A 17565-nucleotide genomic window follows, 5' to 3' on the forward strand; every position below is an offset into this window, starting at 1 on the left:
AGCCTGGTGGGCTATGGTCCATGGAGTCGCAAAGAGTTGGACATGGCTTAGCGACTGAATAACAATTGGTGACACATTACTTGAGAGAGTGACTCTGAGTCTTAGTTGAGGTGGGTCCAGGACCTCCACCATGTTGCCTGGAGGTTTTACCTAAGCAAGGTTAAGGCCCAGGATGAGACAGAACTTGTTTCTCAAAAGAGGAAATGCTGAAAAACAAAAGTCAGAATTGTCGTGTGAGCGGGAGAGACAGAAAACCTTTGGCTACACCTAGTAGTCTTTCTCTCGTTTCCTACAGATGTCCACTCCAGGAGACCCATGAGAGAGAAAGTGGCTTCCTGGTCCCAGGCCCTGCTCTTCAGGCAGATTTACTGTCATTCTCGTAAGATGGCAGCTCTTGGCCTGGCTCCCACATGGGGTAAGTGCTTCGGGTGTTGAATGCCCTCAGAAAAAGCTTCCATGGCTCCTGCCACTTCACTGAGGGCAAGGATATGCATAGCTAGTGGGAGGGCTGCCAGGTCAAAAATGGTGGGGGAATGCGTGAACTGAAGTGGGTGGGGCAAAGTCCTGAGAGCTCCCCTGGCAACTGTGTCTGATTCAGGGTCTTTGTGAGTTTGGGTAAGGCAGGGAGTGTTTGTAGTTGGTGAGCAAAGAAGGCTACAGGTAATTGATAACCCATTGGAGAAGGAAATGACAACCCACTCCAGTACTCTTGCTTGGAGAATCCCATGGAGGGAGGAGTCTGGTAGGTTATAGTCCATGGGGTCGCAAAGAGTCGGACACGACTGAGCGACTTTACTTACTTACTTTACTTATTATTTTGATAAATCTGAGCAAAGTAATAGCTCCATCTCTTATAGCTTTCATTTTTTCATTCATAAATTGAGGATGAGAACATATATTAGTTTCTTTCTTTTTTATTTTTTGAGGATGTGTGTCATTTTCTTTATGGCTATGTAGGCCCACCACCCTTTTTCCTATCCTTGAGTGGAGCAGGGCTGCTCTGGCTTGTTACACAACTTGTGTATGTGTGTGATTGTGATTGGGGCATGTGCACTGCACACACACATAATTAGTATGGGATCATTTCCTGATTTGCGAGTGTCAGGTGGGCTTTAATCCTCATGGGTTCTCTCTTCTCTAGCTATGACCAGCCAGGAGCCTGCCTGTATCCACGAGTCAGAAATTCCTCTTTCTTCAAAAGACCCTTCCTGTCCCCAGGATGTTGACCTGTTTGCATGCAATGGCCTGGAGCCTCATACATCAACCAGTGTTGAACCATCCCAGGTATACCAAGCTCTTTAAGACCCCTGAAGGTGGGGGAGGGTCTTCATCTAGGCTGATGGATGCCTGATCAGAGTGCAAGAGGAAGAAGCAGAGAAGGTTGTGAGGCTGGTATCAGGGATGTTAGGGAAAATGACATGTAACAAGTTGTTTTTTCATCATACAGCTCAAAGCTCTCAGGCCAGGCTGGAAGTGAAAGGAGGTTTGATCCCACGTCAGATGCATTTGAAGCAATGAGATAGGATGAAATTATCTCATAAGGAAGAGAAGACATCTAAGGACTGTCTTCTAAAGTAAATGTTTAGACCTCAGAGCCCTGTATTGAAAATCCTGTGTTTAGAGTCTCTCACACGTAGTCTTTATCCTCAGCCATCTTTTAACACAGGCTGGGTTCTCACTGACCCCAAATGTGTGTGGTGTTTCAGGAATCAGTGACTTTCCAGGATGTTGCTGTGGACTTCACTGAGAAGGAGTGGCCCTTGCTGGACTCTACTCAGAGAAAACTGTACAAAGATGTGATGCTGGAGAACTATAGTAACCTTGCCTCAGTGGGTAAGGCTGGTGTCATTTCTTCATTCGTCCATTCATGAATCAAATGTCCTTGTTACAAGTGCTTGCTGTGGCTCAGGAACTGTGTGGGGATTTAGAATACAGTTATGGACAAGTTGACCTGGTCCCTGCCCTAGTGGTATCTCCCTTTGGATATTGAGATCTGTCCACTGCATTGACCTTGGAGGTTATGTGTATCTGCGCTTGGGCATAGTTTTCTGAGTTAAGAAATCCTCATTCTTTTGAAGGGCAAAATGTGTGGGAATATTTGGGGGTTTGTGTTTTATGAAAGCCTTTCACTGTGTTCCTTAGAAATGTGGCACTGCCATTTTGCTGCTCCTAAGTCAGACTTGTCCATCCTCAGAACACTGAAGACCAAAACACTGCTCCCAGACTATTGGAAGGGGTGGTCCTCTGCACAATCTTCCCTCAACATATGTCTTTCCCCGTGAGTAGGGTACCAGGTGGGCAAACCCAGCCTCATCTCCCACTTGGAGCAAGAAGAGGAGCTGAGGACAGAGGATCGGGAACTTCACCGAGGCCCTTGTCCCGGTAAGCACCAGGCAGACACAAGTGCTGCTGAGAATCTGCTCTTGCCAGCGATGGGGATGAATGGAGTTTCATTGGGAAACCTCACCCAGGTTGAAAATGCGCTTTCTCTTTGACTACACCTCCATCCTCTCAAAAGTCTTTTGGTTTTGGTGTCCCTTCATCTCTAAATTTGAAGTGACCATGTGGGCTCTTTGTCTCGTTCTTTCCTATTCAACATTCTTGGTCATACTCTTAATATCATTATCAATGTTAGTATTTGAAGAGTTAATTCTTAGTGAGTCAACTTAAATTTCTACCCCCTTCATTGCCAAATGTCTCACACGTCCAGATTTCTCAGTCCTTTTTACTTACATGTGTTCTCCCCTCTCACATTCCCTTCTCTTCTTTATGATTTGTATCTGCAAAGAAAGCCACCTCTATTTTTGTCACCATCGTCCCACCATTTTTCTTTGCCAGCAGGTTGATATTTTCCCAATTTGTTTCAGATTGGGCGACGCCATCTAAAACCAAATGGTCAATTCTTGTGGAAGATATTTTTGGGAAGGAAACATCTAATGGTGTGACAGTGGTAAGATTTCCTTGGAATAATTCTGAATCTTCCATATTAGGAGAGGACAGGGGTTAGCCTGAGTTAGAAAAGCTTCTCAAAACCAGGCAGGTCCCCCACACCCCTCAGCCACCCCCAAGAGCACACAGTGATAGAGATAGTAGTACCAGTTTGGGGAAAACCCTGAATTTGGCCCCATACTTTTCTTAAAGTCCTATTGAGTAATTATTTCTATAACTACATCTCAGATGTTGAGTGTTGGCTTAATTTAGTTTTAAACAGTTAACAAAGTGTATATGCGAGAAGCTTTGTGAAAGTTACATTCATGGCATTCATTTATTTTCTTTTTTGATGGAGTCCATACAGGGCAGGAGCAATATTTTTGCTTTGCAGATTGTGACATCATTAGTAATTGCAATATGCTTCTACTTATACCAGTTTATGTGGGGATAGTCTTAGGAATGTAACAAACATAGGATATGCCTTAGTCATTTCCTAAATGCCTTAGTGATCCCTCTCCATCAACAGGAAAACGGTCAGCTTGGAGAGAAGTCCGCGGAGTACACTAACCTGTTTGACGTCTTTAGCATAGGCGCTCATCTCACTCAGCAGTTGGGAAGGCACACTGGCAAGAGATCGTATCACCGCCGGGACTGTGGGGTGACTTTCAGGAACAGGTCCCATGTAACCCAACACATGAGCGTTTACAACGGGAGGAAGATGCACGAATGTCATCAGTGCCAGAAAGCCTTCACCACAAGTGCTTCCCTCACACGGCACAGGAGAATACATACTGGGGAGAAGCCCTACGAGTGCAGTGCCTGTGGGAAGGCTTTTAATGACCCCTCAGCCCTCAGGAGTCACGCAAGAACTCATCTCACAGAGAAACCGTTTGACTGCACTCAATGTGGGAATGCCTTCCGCACCCTCTCCTCCCTGAAGATACACATGAGAGTCCACACTGGGGAGCGGCCATACAAGTGTGACGAGTGTGGGAAGGCTTATGGCCGGAGCTGCCACCTCATTGCCCACAGGAGAACACACACTGGGGAGAGACCCTATGAGTGTCATGATTGTGGCAAGGCTTTCCAGCACCCCTCCCATCTCAAAGAACATGTTAGGAATCACACTGGGGAGAAGCCCTACGAGTGCACGCAGTGTGGGAAAGCCTTCCGGTGGAAGTCAAACTTTAACTTGCACAAGAAGAACCACACAGTAGAGAAAACCTACGAGTGTAAAGAGTGTGGGAAATCTTTCGGGGACCTCCTGTCCCGGAGGAAACACATGAGAATTCACATTGTAAAGAAGCCTGTCGAGTGCAGACAGTGTGGGAAGGCATTCAGGAACCAGTCCATCCTCAAGACGCACATGAATTCCCATACTGGAGAGAAGCCGTATAGGTGTGACCTCTGCGGGAAAGCCTTCAGTGCCAGCTCCAACCTAACTGCGCACAGGAAGATCCACACCCAAGAGAGGCGCTATGAGTGTGCTGCTTGCGGGAAGGTCTTTGGAGACTATTTATCCCGGAGGAGGCACATGAGCATTCATCTCGTGAAGAAGCGTGTTGAATGCAGACAGTGTGGGAAAGCCTTCAGAAACCAGTCAACCCTCAAGACACACATGAGAAGTCACACAGGAGAGAAGCCCTATGAGTGTGACCACTGTGGGAAGGCCTTCAGCATCGGCTCGAACCTCAATGTGCACAGAAGGATACACACTGGGGAGAAGCCCTATGAGTGCCTGGCCTGCGGGAAAGCCTTCAGTGACCATTCATCCCTCAGGAGCCATGTGAAAACTCACCGGGGTGAGAAGCTTTTTGTGTCATCGGTGTGGAAAAGACTCCAGTGACACATCTTTTTTAAAGAAAAACAGGAGAACTCAGATTGGCAGGGAACCTGACAGGTGTCAGGAAGGCAGGAAGCTTTGAGGAACTCATCTCACTGGGCATAAATTGTTAACTTGGGAGAAATTCAGTTCATATAAAAGCTGTGGAAAGACTTGGGTTTTTCCATGTCACATTGGAACTATGTAAGAACTCACAGTGGTTGAGAAAATGTGTATCTGAGGTGTGAGGAAGCCATCAGTGTACGTGTAGCTCTCAAAAAACAGGAGAACTTTGAGAGGGAACCCCTAACCTGGTATTTAATGTCAGAATGACTTTAGTACCACCTTGTACCTTCTGGGCACAAGAACAAGCTCATCCTGGAGGATCTCTGTAAATTCCATGACTGGACAAACCTTTCCTGGTCTGATTGTATCCCTCATGAGAGAAATCACACTAAAGAGAAAAATCTATGAAATAAGGACCATAGGGAAGCCAGTAACAGGTTGGCAGGCTATAGCCAGCTGTCTATTTTAATGCAGCTGGCAAGTTTAGAATAGTGGTTGTGTTTTTAAAGAAGAAAAAAATTGATGGAGACCACTTTTGGCCCACAAAGCCTAAAATACTCAACTCTCTGGCCCTTTACAGAAAAAAGAATGCCAATACTTTATCTACAGCAGTGGGGATAATTTTGCTCCCTGGGGGACATTTGGCAAAGTCTGGAGACATAGTCAGTCTTTAAAAGTGGAGGGAGGTTGCCACTGGCATGTTTTGGAAGACACCAAGGATGCTGCTAAATATCCTACAATGCACAGGGGCTTTCCTCAAGAGAGAGAAAGTATGTGCCCCAGAATGTCAGTATTGCTAAGGTTGAGAAATTTTAACCAACAATTCCTCATGTTTTTATGAAACATGTGGGTACTCACATTATGAGAAATTCCTATTTACAGCTTCAAAACTATACTCAGTGTAATTGTTTTAGGAATCACATGAGAACCCACACTGCAGACAGTCCCTCTGTGGAGTTTCATCCACAGCCCTCTCACATGTGTGTATGAGAATTCTCTCCTCATTAGGATTTCTCAGTACATGTGGAATTGCACTTATCAGTCAGTTTTCTATCACAAAAATGGACCCCAGCTCATTAATTTTTCAGTATTTAATTTTAATGTTATGCACTTGCAAATAACCCTCATGCCTCATCACAGAAGGTTTGTACATAGTATTCTACTATAATTTCATTTGTGATATGTGTTTATTTCCTTTTGGACAACTTACTTTAAACAGTGGGGTTTTTTGTTTGTTTGTTTAGAATAGTGTCATGTGCTGTGTAACATGTGGGTATTTTTAGTACCTGTTTGTTACAAATATCTAATTCAAATAAGTTGTGATCAGAGCAGGATGTCATCATCAAATTGGTCCTTTGAAATGTTTTTGGCCTCCTGTACAGCCACAAGTAACCTAAACTTGTAGTTGCATCTTTAGTATCTTTTTTTTCATATCAGAAAGATCCAGGTTCTGATTAGTAAGGTATACTATTTTAGAAAATCTCTTACAGGTTTTCCTGCAACTAGTGGAGTCCGTGTCCACAGCCTGGCCATTGACAAAAAAAGCAGATACAGGCTGTGAGAAAGCACTTAAGTGTCTGTCTTACCTGGATTCCTCTCTACATCCCCCACCCCTGCCCTGCCCCCAACTTGTTCTCCCCCTTACTTCTCACCTTGAGAAGGGATCCAGTACCTAGTGTTAAGGATCCATCTTATGACCATGAAGATCCAAGCCACAGGTTTAGCAAGAGGGTTGGGGCAGTTTACTGCAGAAAAATCACAATAATCTTGGCTTCCTCGGTGGCCTCTTTGAGTGTCTGCACTGGCCTTGGATTTGTTATTTCCAGACTTACTATTACATGAGAAAAAATAAAACTGATTATTGGTTTAAGCTGCTTTGGATATTTCATTGTTTAATCTATTTAATAATTGTTTTATTGGTGGTGGGAATGTTCTACTGTACCAGATTGGATGTTGTCCATAACCCATGCATCAAGTCATTAGTGGGGTTGGGTAGCTGTTGCTATACATGTTGGTATAATCTGCTTATAATTGTTGGATTTGGGTTTTTAAAAATCCTTAAGGGCATCCCTGGTGGCTCAGTGGTAAAGAATCCACCTGCAATGCTGGAGACCTGGGTTCCATCCCTGGGTTGGGAAGATCCCTTGAAGAAGGAAGTGGCAACCCACTTCATTATTCTTGCCTGGGAAATCTATGGACAGAGGAGCCTGGCAGGCTACAGTCCATGGGGTCGCAAAAGAGTCAGACATGACTTAGTGACTAAACAACAAAAATCCTTGTACCCCTGTTTTAAAAATTGTATTTCATGTCTCTGGTGTGCTTAAGCATTATTTCTTGACCTGTGTTGAAGTAAGTGTATTGGTTTTCACAAAAGCCCTAAGAAATAGGTACTGCCAATAACACCCTTTTGCATATGGGCAGTCTGAGGCAAGGAAGTTTAATGTTACTTGTTTGAGGTCAGCTCATTAACAAGTTGTAGTGCCTTTATTGTTGTTTATTTGTTTTAAATATTTATTTATTTGGCTGTGCCGGGTCTTAGATACAGCATACAGGATCTTTTTTAGTTGCATTATGTGGACTCTGGTTCCCTGACCAGGGATGGAACCTGGGCCCCCTGCTCTGGGAACACAAGTCTTATCCACTGGACCACCAGGGAGGTCCCTGTGCCGTGTTTCAAGTTCATTCTTTTTTGTTTTTTACTTTCTTAAATTTTAATTTTTACTTTATTTTACTTTACAATGCTGTATTGGTTTTGCCATACATTGACATGAATCCACCACGGGTGTACATGCGATCCCAAACATGAACCCCCCTCCCACCTCCCTCCCCACAACATCCCTCTGGGTCATCCCCGTGCACCAGCCAGAAGCATGCTGTATCCTGCATTGGACATAGACTGGTGATTCGATTCTTATATGATAGTGTACATGTTTCAATGCCATTCTGCCAAATCATCCCACCCTCTCCCTCTCCCTCAGAGTCCAAAAGTCCGCTATACACATCTGTGTCTTTTTTGTTGTCTTGCATACAGGGTCATCATTGCCATCTTTCTAAATTCCATATATATGTATTAGTATACTGTATTGGTGTTTTTCTTTCTGGCTTACTTCACTCTGTATAATCAGCTCCAGTTTCATCCATCTCATTAGAACTGATTCAAATGTATTCTTTTTAATGGCTGAGTAATACTCCATTGTGTATATGTACCACAGCTTTCTTATCCATTCATCTGCTGATGGACATCTAGGTTGTTTCCATGTCCTGGCTATTATAAACAGTGCTGCGATGAACACTGGGGTACATGTGCCTCTTTCAATTCTGGTTTCCTCGGTGTGTATGCTCAGTGGGATTGCTGGGTCATATGGCAGTTCTATTTGCAATTTTTTAAGGAATCTCCACACTGTTTTCCATAGTGGTTGTACTAGTTTGCATTCCCACCAACAGTGTAGGAGGGTTCCCTTTTCTCCACACCCTCTCCAGCATTTATTGCTTGCAGATTTTTGGATCGCAGACATTCTGACTGGTGTGAAGTGGTGCCTCATTGTGGTTTTGATTTACATTTCTCTAATAATGAGTGATGTTGAGCATCTTTTCATGTGTTTGTTAGCCATCCATATGTCTTCTTTGGAGAAATGCCTATTTAGTTCTTTGGCCCATTTTTTGATTGGGTCATTTATTTTTCTGGAATTGAGTTGCATAAGTTGCTTGTATTTGAGATTAGTTGTCAGTTGTTTCATTTGCTATTATTTTCTCCCATTCAGAAGGCTGTCTTTTCACCTTGCTTATATTTTCTTTTGTTGTGCAGAAGCTTTTAATTTTAATTAGATCCCATTTGTTTATTTTTGCTTTTATTTCCAGAATTCTGGGGGGTGGATCATAGAGGATCCTGCTGTGATTTATGTTGGAGAGTGTTTTGCCTATGTTCTCTAGGAGTTTTATAGTTTCTGGTCTTACATTTAGATCTTTAATCCATTTTGAGTTTATTTTTGTGTGCGGTGTTAGAAAGTGATCTAGTTTCATTCTTTTACAAGTGGTTGACCAGTTTTCCCAGCACCACTTGTTAAAGAGATTGTCTTTACTCCATTGTATATTCTTGCCTCCTTTGTCAAAGATAAGGTGTTCATAGGTGTGTGGGTTTATCTCTGGGCTTTCTATTTTGTTCCATTGATCTATATTTCTGTCTTTGTGCCAGTACCATACTGTCTTGATGACTGTGGCTTTGTAGTAGAGCCTGATCAGGCAAGTTGATTCCTCCAGTTCCATTCTTCTTTCTCAAGATTGCTTTGGCTATTCGAGGTTTTTTGTATTTCCATACAAATCTTGAAATTATTTGTTCTAGTTCTGTGAAAAATATGGCTGGTAGCTTGATAGGGATTGCATTGAATTTGTAAATTGCTTTGGGTAGTATACTCATTTTCACTATATTGATTCTTCCGATCCATGAACATGGTATATTTCTCCATCTATTAAGTTCATTCTTATGTCAGGCCCTGTTCTGTGCCCTAAGTCTATAGCGGTGAATCAGGATTTTTGCCTTTATGGTGATCACATTCTACATGGGATGAAGGCACGTGATAAACAAATGAATAAATATGTGGTATATCGGCAGTCAGTTCAGTGCCCCAAAATTTAAGCATGGTGATGATGACAGGGATGTGGGGGTTCAATGAATCTGTTTTATGGATAGGGGAAACCTATTGCTTAAGGGGACATTATAAAGCAGAGATGTAAATTCCCTGCCAGTGTGTGCCACATTCTAATGTGGGCAAGAGCACCTGAGGCAGTTCAGAGGTCATGAAAAAAGAATTTTGCTTGCTAGGGCCAGTGTGGCTGGAATCTGGCAAGCTTAGGAGTCACAGAAGGTGGTAAGGTCAGAGCTGGATTGGGATCCTTTTCACAGAGGCATCTTGTGGGTCAACTTTTATTCTCTGTGGAAAGTCAGTGGAGGGTTCTGTAACAACTATTCTGTCTCTGTTTTAAAGAATCGTATTGTCTTCTGGGTTGGTTGGCTGAGTAGAGGGATAGGATACAAAAACAGAAATCTGTTAGAAGTTCATTGTTGAGTTCAAGTTAAGTACAACAGTGTCCAGTTGCTGTATTTAAAATGGATAGCTAACAAGGACTTACTGTATAGCACATGGAACTCTGCTCAATGTTATGTGGCATCTTGGATGGGAAGAGAGTTTAGGAGAGAATGCATCCATGTATATGTATGGCTGAATCCCTTCACTGTTTACGTAAAATAACCACAACGTTGTTAATCACCTATAGCCCAGTACAAAATAAAAAGTTTAGAGTTGGAAAATAAAAAAGTAACAGTATTAGCATTGGGTTGGCCGAAAAATTCACTTGGGTCCTTCTGTAAGATCTCAGGAAAAATCCAAATGAACTTTTTGGCTAACTAGCAAGGGTATTTCGAGAGTCACATTGAATGTGGCTGTAGTTTCATTTTCACTTTGGATAAGTGGTTCCCACAATTTGTTTAACAACAGCTGATGTACAGTTCCTGGACTGTTTCCACTTTCCCCGATTATGAACAGTGCTGTTGTAAGAAAATGTATAACACACTTTCTGGAGTGTTGGTGAGTTATTCCAGGAGTGTGAAATTGTTAGGTTGTAAGGTTTGTGCATGTTCAGTTTATCTTCATGCCAAAGGTGTTTCTAAATGTGTAATGGTTTGTGTGTGGTATCATTTAAAACAGGTGTTGCTGAACTTCAGAAAAGTGTTTAACTCATACTTTGTTGTTGTTTACTTGCTAAGTCATATCCGACTTTTTTGCAACCCAAGGGACTGTAAACAGCCTGGCTCTATTGCCCATGGGATTTTGATTTCCCAGGCAAGAATACTGGAGTGGGTTGCCATTTTCTTCTCCGGGGCATCTTTCCAAACCAGTGATCAAACCCGCGTCTCCTACATTGGTAGACAGGTTTTTTTGCCATTGAGCCACCAGGGAAGCCTTAACTCATGTACCGCTAAATTGTCACGTGAACTCATCCATGTAAGCAGGCAAGAAAAATGTTTTACATGTTTTAGCATTCCTGATAACTCCTTCTCACCAAATAACAAACCTTGCCTTACTCCCCACAAGTGACCCGTGTTCTGGCTCTGACAACATGGCTTGGATGTTTATTTTTGGACCCTATACAAATGGAGCTGAACAGTATACTTTCTTTAGTGTCTATCTTAATTGACTCAAAATTTTTGTGAAACTGATCCATATTGTTTTGAGTTCCTCTAGATAGTAGTTCATTTTATTGTGTTCCATTGTTTGAATATTCCAGTTTATTAAGCAGTTTGTGTTGGTGGATGTTTGACTTCTCAGTTTGAGGCTGTTGTAAATAACGCTGCTGTGAGCATATTTTAATATTTCTGATAGTGTATAAATGTGTGAGTTTCTGTCGGGTTTATACCCTGGACTAATATCACTGGGTCATATGTGATGCATATTTCACAAATGATGCCAGCTTTCCAAAGTGTTTGTAGACAGTTTTCCAACAGGCTATTTTATGGAATTGGATCAGATGATACCAAATTTGCCTGCCTTTTTCGTACTGATATATTCCAGATGTGGGCCTTATGGCTGGATATGTTTTGCAAGTAATTTTCCCCATTCTGACTTGTCTCTTCAGTGATTTAATTGTTATCTTTTGATGAAATAAGTTCTTAATTTTAATGTCATCTAATCTTTATGGGCATCCTCCTCTTGTGTAAGAAACATTAACCTGCCCTGAGGGCAAGAAGATATTCCACATTTTCTTTTTCTATAAGTTTTATTGTCTTTGTGTATACATTTAGGTCTGTATCTTGGTACTGATTTTTTGTGTTAGAGTGTGAAGTAGGATTAAGTTTTATTTTTTCCATATTAACCCAACATCATTTATTTTAAAAGTATATCTTCACCCCAGGAATTTTCCACCTTTGTTGTATACTGAATTCCATATGCATTGGGTCTAAATTTAGGCTTAATTCTATTCTACTGTTCTATTTGTTCACACACCATGTCACAGTGTTTAAATTATAAATAAGAAGGTTTATAATAAGTCTCGATATCTGGATGGACTAGTTTCCCCTCATGGTTTTTCTTTTTCAGTCTTTTCCTAGGTATTGTGTTTGTGTGTTTGGGGGAGGTTATGTGTACTTGTCTGTAACTTGTCCATCTCCATAATACTAGCTTGTTGTTATTTTTATTGGCATTGCCTTGAATTTGTAAGTTAACTTGGTGAGGAGTTAATATGTCTATAATGTTAAGTTGTGTTATCCAAGAACAAGGGATGTTTTCCCATTTGTTCAAGTCTACTTTAGTGTTTGTCAGGAATGTTTAAAAATTTTCTTTTACAAGTATTCTAGTCTCATTAGGTTTTCTGTAAGTATTTAATCTTACATTGTTAATTAAAATTTCTCAACCATTATGTCTTCACAGCTTTTGTATGTGAGAGCTACTAATACTGTATCTTGATTTTATAATTTGCTGCTTCACTGAATTCTTTCATTTTTTTGAGTTCATTTTATTTATTTTCTGTGATATTCCAGGCATACTGCTGTATCATCTACAGATTGAGTGAGCTTTGCTTGTTTATCAGTCTTTTTAAAAAATACTTATTTATTTTTGCTGTGCTGTCTTAATTGTGGTTTTGAACTCTTAGTTTCAGCATGCAGACTCTTGGTTACAGCATGCATATGAGATCTAGTTCCCCAGCCAAGGATCAAAACCCAGGCCCTCTGCATTGGGAACATGGAGGCTTACCCATTGGACCATCAAGGAAGTCCCTGTTTGTCAGTTCTTAAGCCTCTAATTTTTTTTGCCTGTGTGGTTGCATTGGCTAATATCTCTAGTATGATAATAGAGGGCATTTTTATATTGTTCTAGGGGTAATACCCTGTTTTTCCATTGATTAAGATAAATGTCTTTTAGAATAAAGTATACAGGTGACCCTTGGACAACATGGGGGTTAGGGACACTGACACTCCACATAGTAAAAAATCCGTGTATAACTTTTTTGGTCCTCCATATCCATGATTCCACATCCAAGGATTCAGTTGCAGATTGTGTGGTACTGCAATATGTATTTTTTGAAAAAAAAAAAAAAAATCCATGTGTAGGTGGACTCCTGCAATTCAAACTCATGTTATTCAAGGATCAATATTTTATCATATTAAGAAGGTATTCTATGTTCTTAAATATTTTATCATAGATGTGTACTGTATTTTGTCAGAGTTTTTCTGAACATCTGTGAGGAGGAATGTGATTCTCTTCCTCTGATTTATTAATATATTAATAAATTTTCAACACAATAAATTTTGTGTCTTGAGAATGAATGTCACTGGCCATGGTGTATTATTTTCTTAATGTGTTGTTGAATTGCTTGCTAGTGTTTTGTTGAGAATTTTGCATTGGTATTCACAAGTAATTGATACATGGTTTCTTAGAACTGTCTTTCTGGTTTGGGTTTTAGTATTATGGCTGCTTCATGAGAGGACTTAGAAATTTTTTCCTCTTTTTCAGTACTCTGGAATAGTTTGTACAGCATTAGGACTATGTGGTTTTTGGAAAATTAGGTAGAATTCCCTATGAAACCATCTGGGTGAATTGTTTTTTAGTGGTATATTTTCTTAGGAACTTTATTTCTTTTATGGAAGTTAGTCTGTGTTAAGTTTTCTAACCTGAATGGAGTCAGCATTGGTAATCTGTATTTTCCTGGGGAATAGCTCATTTCATCAAGCATAGAGGTCAGTAAAGTGGTCATATGATTTAAAAATATTTTTTGATTCAATGGTCATCACGAGTGACCATCACATTCGATGGTCATTTCTCCTTTCCTGCACCCTTTCTACTTGCAGTGCTCCATGCAGGTCTTTGGGTGCTTGGTGTCAGTAATTGTGCATCGGTGAGTGAAGGTGCTGAGTGTTTTGCAGATCAAAAGTTTTCCGCAGCTCACTAGTGAAGGAATAGCAATTATTGATGAGCTCTTGCCTAGATTTGGAGGAAAAAAAAAATGTACCCTAGAGGCCAAGCCCAAGGGGAGAAGAGTACTTTTTCTCAGCATTGACTAATGTAAGACTGTTTCTTTAATTAGGAGCCCTGGGAATCCAACACAGCTACTCCATGAGCCCAGTTCAAACATCATGTCAGTTAACAGGGCAGAAGGAAACTGAATTCCCACCTGCACCTAAGTGCCCCAGAGCTTTTGCATGTCATCGCACTTTTCTGCCAGTTCTTGGGACAGACCTGCTACTTTACACAGTCTCTCTGGAGGGGACTTCTAATTATATTCTTACTCAGTCTTCATGTCTCATTATGGCCTGAGTTCTTGGGGCTTCTCCTACAGGAACCAGCTCTATCTTGTGTAATATCTGGGTAACTCCAACCCACTCTGGATTTTTTCCTCTCTAAAGAACCAGTGAATATCGATTAAGGGCCTTATACTGGATTAGGCTTTGGGAAGAAAGACATGATGCTGTCGCTAAAGGAGTAAAGATCTAAGAGGAGAGATGGGTATAAACAATAAATAAGATAGCTAATATGGCCTGTTAATCCATTAACAAGGACCCCAGGAGGTATGTTGAACTATTGGAGTTCAAAGAGAGCTGCATTGAAGAGATGACACAAGCTAAGCTTAGAAGGCTTATTTATAGTGTTCAGAATCAGATTTGAGTAAGCATGTCAATCATGAGTGCAAAGGCAAAGAAAATCATGCATCACATTCTCTGACATGTAAAAAAGGACAGTCTTGGAAGTAGAAGATAAAACTAGAGGGGTAACATGGGATATTATATAACACATACATCAGGACTTTATCAATCTCAGTTTCAAAGTTAATTGAAGTTGATAGAAATATGTTGACATTTGGTGAGATTCAGTTTAGAAAAGTAGCCTGTGCACGCTTTTTAGTAGAATGGAATTGAAGGGAGCCTGTTCATAATTGCTGCATAATAAACTACCTGAAACACAATGGTGTAAAACAACCACCACTTGTTTAGTTTACAGTTCTGTTGGTTGACAGTTGAGCTAAGGTGCTTGCAGTCGACTGCTGGTTTGGCTTGGGGGTTACTTGCTGCTCATTCTGGTCTCATCCTCCAACAGTCTAGATGGGGCCTTGTGAGATGGGGCTTTGTACATATGGTGCTGGAAGGTTCTAGAAGAGCACATGCTCCACTGTGCAGGTGCTTTTCAAGTGCCTGTATGTGTCGTGTTTGCCTGCACCCCATTCCCTAGTGCTGGTCACATGGGTGAGCCCAGGGTGGAAGAATCCTCAGAGCTACAAAGAAGGGAAGTGGGTACAGGAAAAGGAAGAAATGGTACCTGTTTTTGCAGTCACCACAAGCCCAGTGTTATGGTGCAAGGATTTCAAATGATAGAGGATAACTTTATATAGATGTAATGAACATATAGGGAAGGGGCTTTCCTGGTGGTCGAGTGGCTAAGAATCCACCTTGCAATGCAGGGGACATGGGTTTGATCCCTGGTTTGGGAAGATCCCACATGCTGCTGAGCAACTAAGCCCATGCACCACAACTACTGAGCGTGCATTCTGGAGCCTGTTCTGTGCAAAAAGAGAAGCCACTGCATGAGAAGCCCATGCATCACAATGAAGAGTAGCTCCTGCTTTCCGCAACTACAGAAAGCCCTCATGGAGCAATGAAGACCCAGTGCAGCCAAAATAAGTCTTTAAAAAATCGACATATATGAAGCTGCACATTCTTAAAATATATACTGAGATAAGTTTTGTCCTATATATACACTTGTGAAACCGTCACACAGTCAAGATGGTGATGCCCCCAAATGTTTCCTCATGTCCCTTTTAATGCTTCCCCATCATTCCCCAGGCAACCAATGAACAGACAAGGTTCTTGTCCTCTGGAACTAAAATTTGTTCATCAGTTCAACAAATGTCCATTAATGCTTCTGTACCAGACCTAAGGCTCCATTCTTCCTGTAAGAAGAGGCTCATATCTTAGGTCCATTCTATTTGGGGCCTTAGGAAAACCAGGGTCTAACCCTCACTTATTTTTTTTCCTCTTCATTGTCCTTTCATCAGTTGTCTGAGTCATGGTAAATCACTGATTTTCATTCAGGAGTGATTTTGTTCTTAAGGGATATTTGGCAATGTCTGGACATTTTTTAAAAATCTTTTTTGAATGGGATGTGAGAGTGGGGGAAGCTAGTGGTGTCTAGTGTATAAGGCCACAAATGCTGCTAAGCACCCTACAATGTATAGGGCAGTGCCCCTGCTCCTCCCTTACCCTCTGTCCCAAGAATTATCTGGCCCCAAATTTTAACAGTAGCCAGGTTGAAAACCACTGTGATATAGTAAATGTCTCTACACTTGTAACTAATTGAAAGACAGAGGACAATCATACTGTTCAGGCTTATTAGGATGGTACTATCTTGGCTTCATCTTATTCTAATTCTCCAGGTCACCAGGGCCAGAGGTTCCATAGAATGATTGGAAGCTAAAACGTTGTATTGAATAAAGTGATTTTTTTTTTTTTCACCAGTAGCAATCAGTTTGTATCTCAGCCTCAGACCCCTGCTGGAGAAGAATGCAGCTGTACAGAGCTTTGTGGAGTCCAGGATCCTGCCGATAGGTGTACCTCTTTTGGTACAAGATGGGGGCATAAATAAATATGTTCATAAATATGGTAGCCACTGCTTTTTGCAAATGTGTGCATTTGATGTTAATTTTCTATAATCACCCCAGCAATTATTTAATACCAATGAAGAATCTGAGACTGCTTATAAACAGTGCTAAATTGTTTTAGTTATGTCCAACTTTTGCAACCCTATTGACTGTATAGCCTGCCAGGCTCCTCTGTCCAAGAGTAAGTGAGAAAGTTATAATTCAACCATTGGAGTCTGCCAGGATCCAAACCAGGTATTCACCAAGAGGGTTCAACATTCCTCAGGTCAACCCAAGGCAGGTTTTAATTTTTTACCCTCATTTCAAGAGAATCTCCCCTTGGGGCTGAACTGTATAAAGGATTCTCTGCCTTCCCAGTTAACTGTTGCAGGGAGTCCTGGTCCAAGCCTTAGTCTCTAGATCCAGGGAAGTTCTCTCTTGGACTCTGCAGATCTGATCTTCAGCACGTGGTGCTCTGGACTGAGCCTTGGACAGGCTGCTGCTCCTACATGATGTCCTCAGTGCTGTGAGTCAGCTCTGGGAATTCACTCAGCCTCTTCTAAACCTGTAGCCTGGTCAACCCTCTACAGCTTTTCCGCCTGGTCTGGTGATAATGGATCCCTTTGTACCTTTACCATGGTGAACGTGGACCTAGATGGCCCTCATGGATCTTCTGATACTTAATGCCAGACACTGTTCTGAATTCTCTTATGTATAATGTTTAGTCTCCATTGGAACTCTTAAAGAAATATGGTGCACAGAGACACAAAGAGGTTAAGTAACATGCATGAGATTGCACCCTTAGTGAATGATGAAGAGAGATTAACCCAGAGCCCTCTTGACTTCTGTGATCTGCCCCACCTCAAAATATGTTAAGTGCTATGGAAATGAATGAACAGAAGGACAGTGGTCAGGGTTGGGCTCTCTGAAGAGCTGACAGTTTCTATTTGAAGCCTAGCATGTGACAATTTAGGGAAGTGTGGACCAGCGAAGGAAGACAGTGAGTAGAATGTTTTGGACCTTTATTTTACATCAAATGGGTCAACAGAAAGCAGAGTTTCCTTTTTCTGAAAGTATAAACTGCACTGAGAGTCCTAAAGAAGTTTCTCATTAAAGTCCTGAGTATA

The 17565-nt window shown here is 41.5% G+C and overlaps 1 protein-coding gene across 2 annotated transcripts; it reads left to right on the top strand.

Annotated features, from left to right (window-relative positions):
- Positions 1-369: 369 nt before the first annotated feature.
- ZNF317 (zinc finger protein 317) lies at positions 370-6632 on the top strand. 2 transcript variants are annotated; one of them, XM_068980582.1, is made up of 6 exons: positions 370-415; positions 1142-1284; positions 1707-1833; positions 2287-2382; positions 2868-2950; positions 3458-6632. In XM_068980582.1, the coding sequence occupies exons 1-6, from the start codon at positions 385-387 to the stop codon at positions 4775-4777; spliced, it is 1800 nt and encodes a 599-aa protein (XP_068836683.1). In that variant the 5' UTR covers positions 370-384; the 3' UTR covers positions 4778-6632. The 2 variants fall into 2 exon arrangements, with proteins under 2 accessions (XP_068836683.1, XP_068836684.1); XM_068980583.1 differs by lacking the exon at positions 2287-2382.
- The last annotated feature ends 10933 nt before the right edge of the window (positions 6633-17565 follow it).

This window comes from Capricornis sumatraensis, chromosome 9, assembly GCF_032405125.1.
Source record: "Capricornis sumatraensis isolate serow.1 chromosome 9, serow.2, whole genome shotgun sequence".
Lineage (NCBI taxonomy): Eukaryota > Metazoa > Chordata > Mammalia > Artiodactyla > Bovidae > Capricornis > Capricornis sumatraensis.

Coding starts and splice junctions, on each gene's coding strand:
- ZNF317 (XM_068980582.1), top strand. CDS start 385: ATGGCAGCTCTTGGCCTGGCTCCCACATGGG. Junction 1,285..1,706: donor CCAGTGTTGAACCATCCCAG/GTATACCAAGCT, acceptor GTGGTGTTTCAG/GAATCAGTGACTTTCCAGGA. Junction 1,834..2,286: donor TAGTAACCTTGCCTCAGTGG/GTAAGGCTGGTG, acceptor CCCCGTGAGTAG/GGTACCAGGTGGGCAAACCC.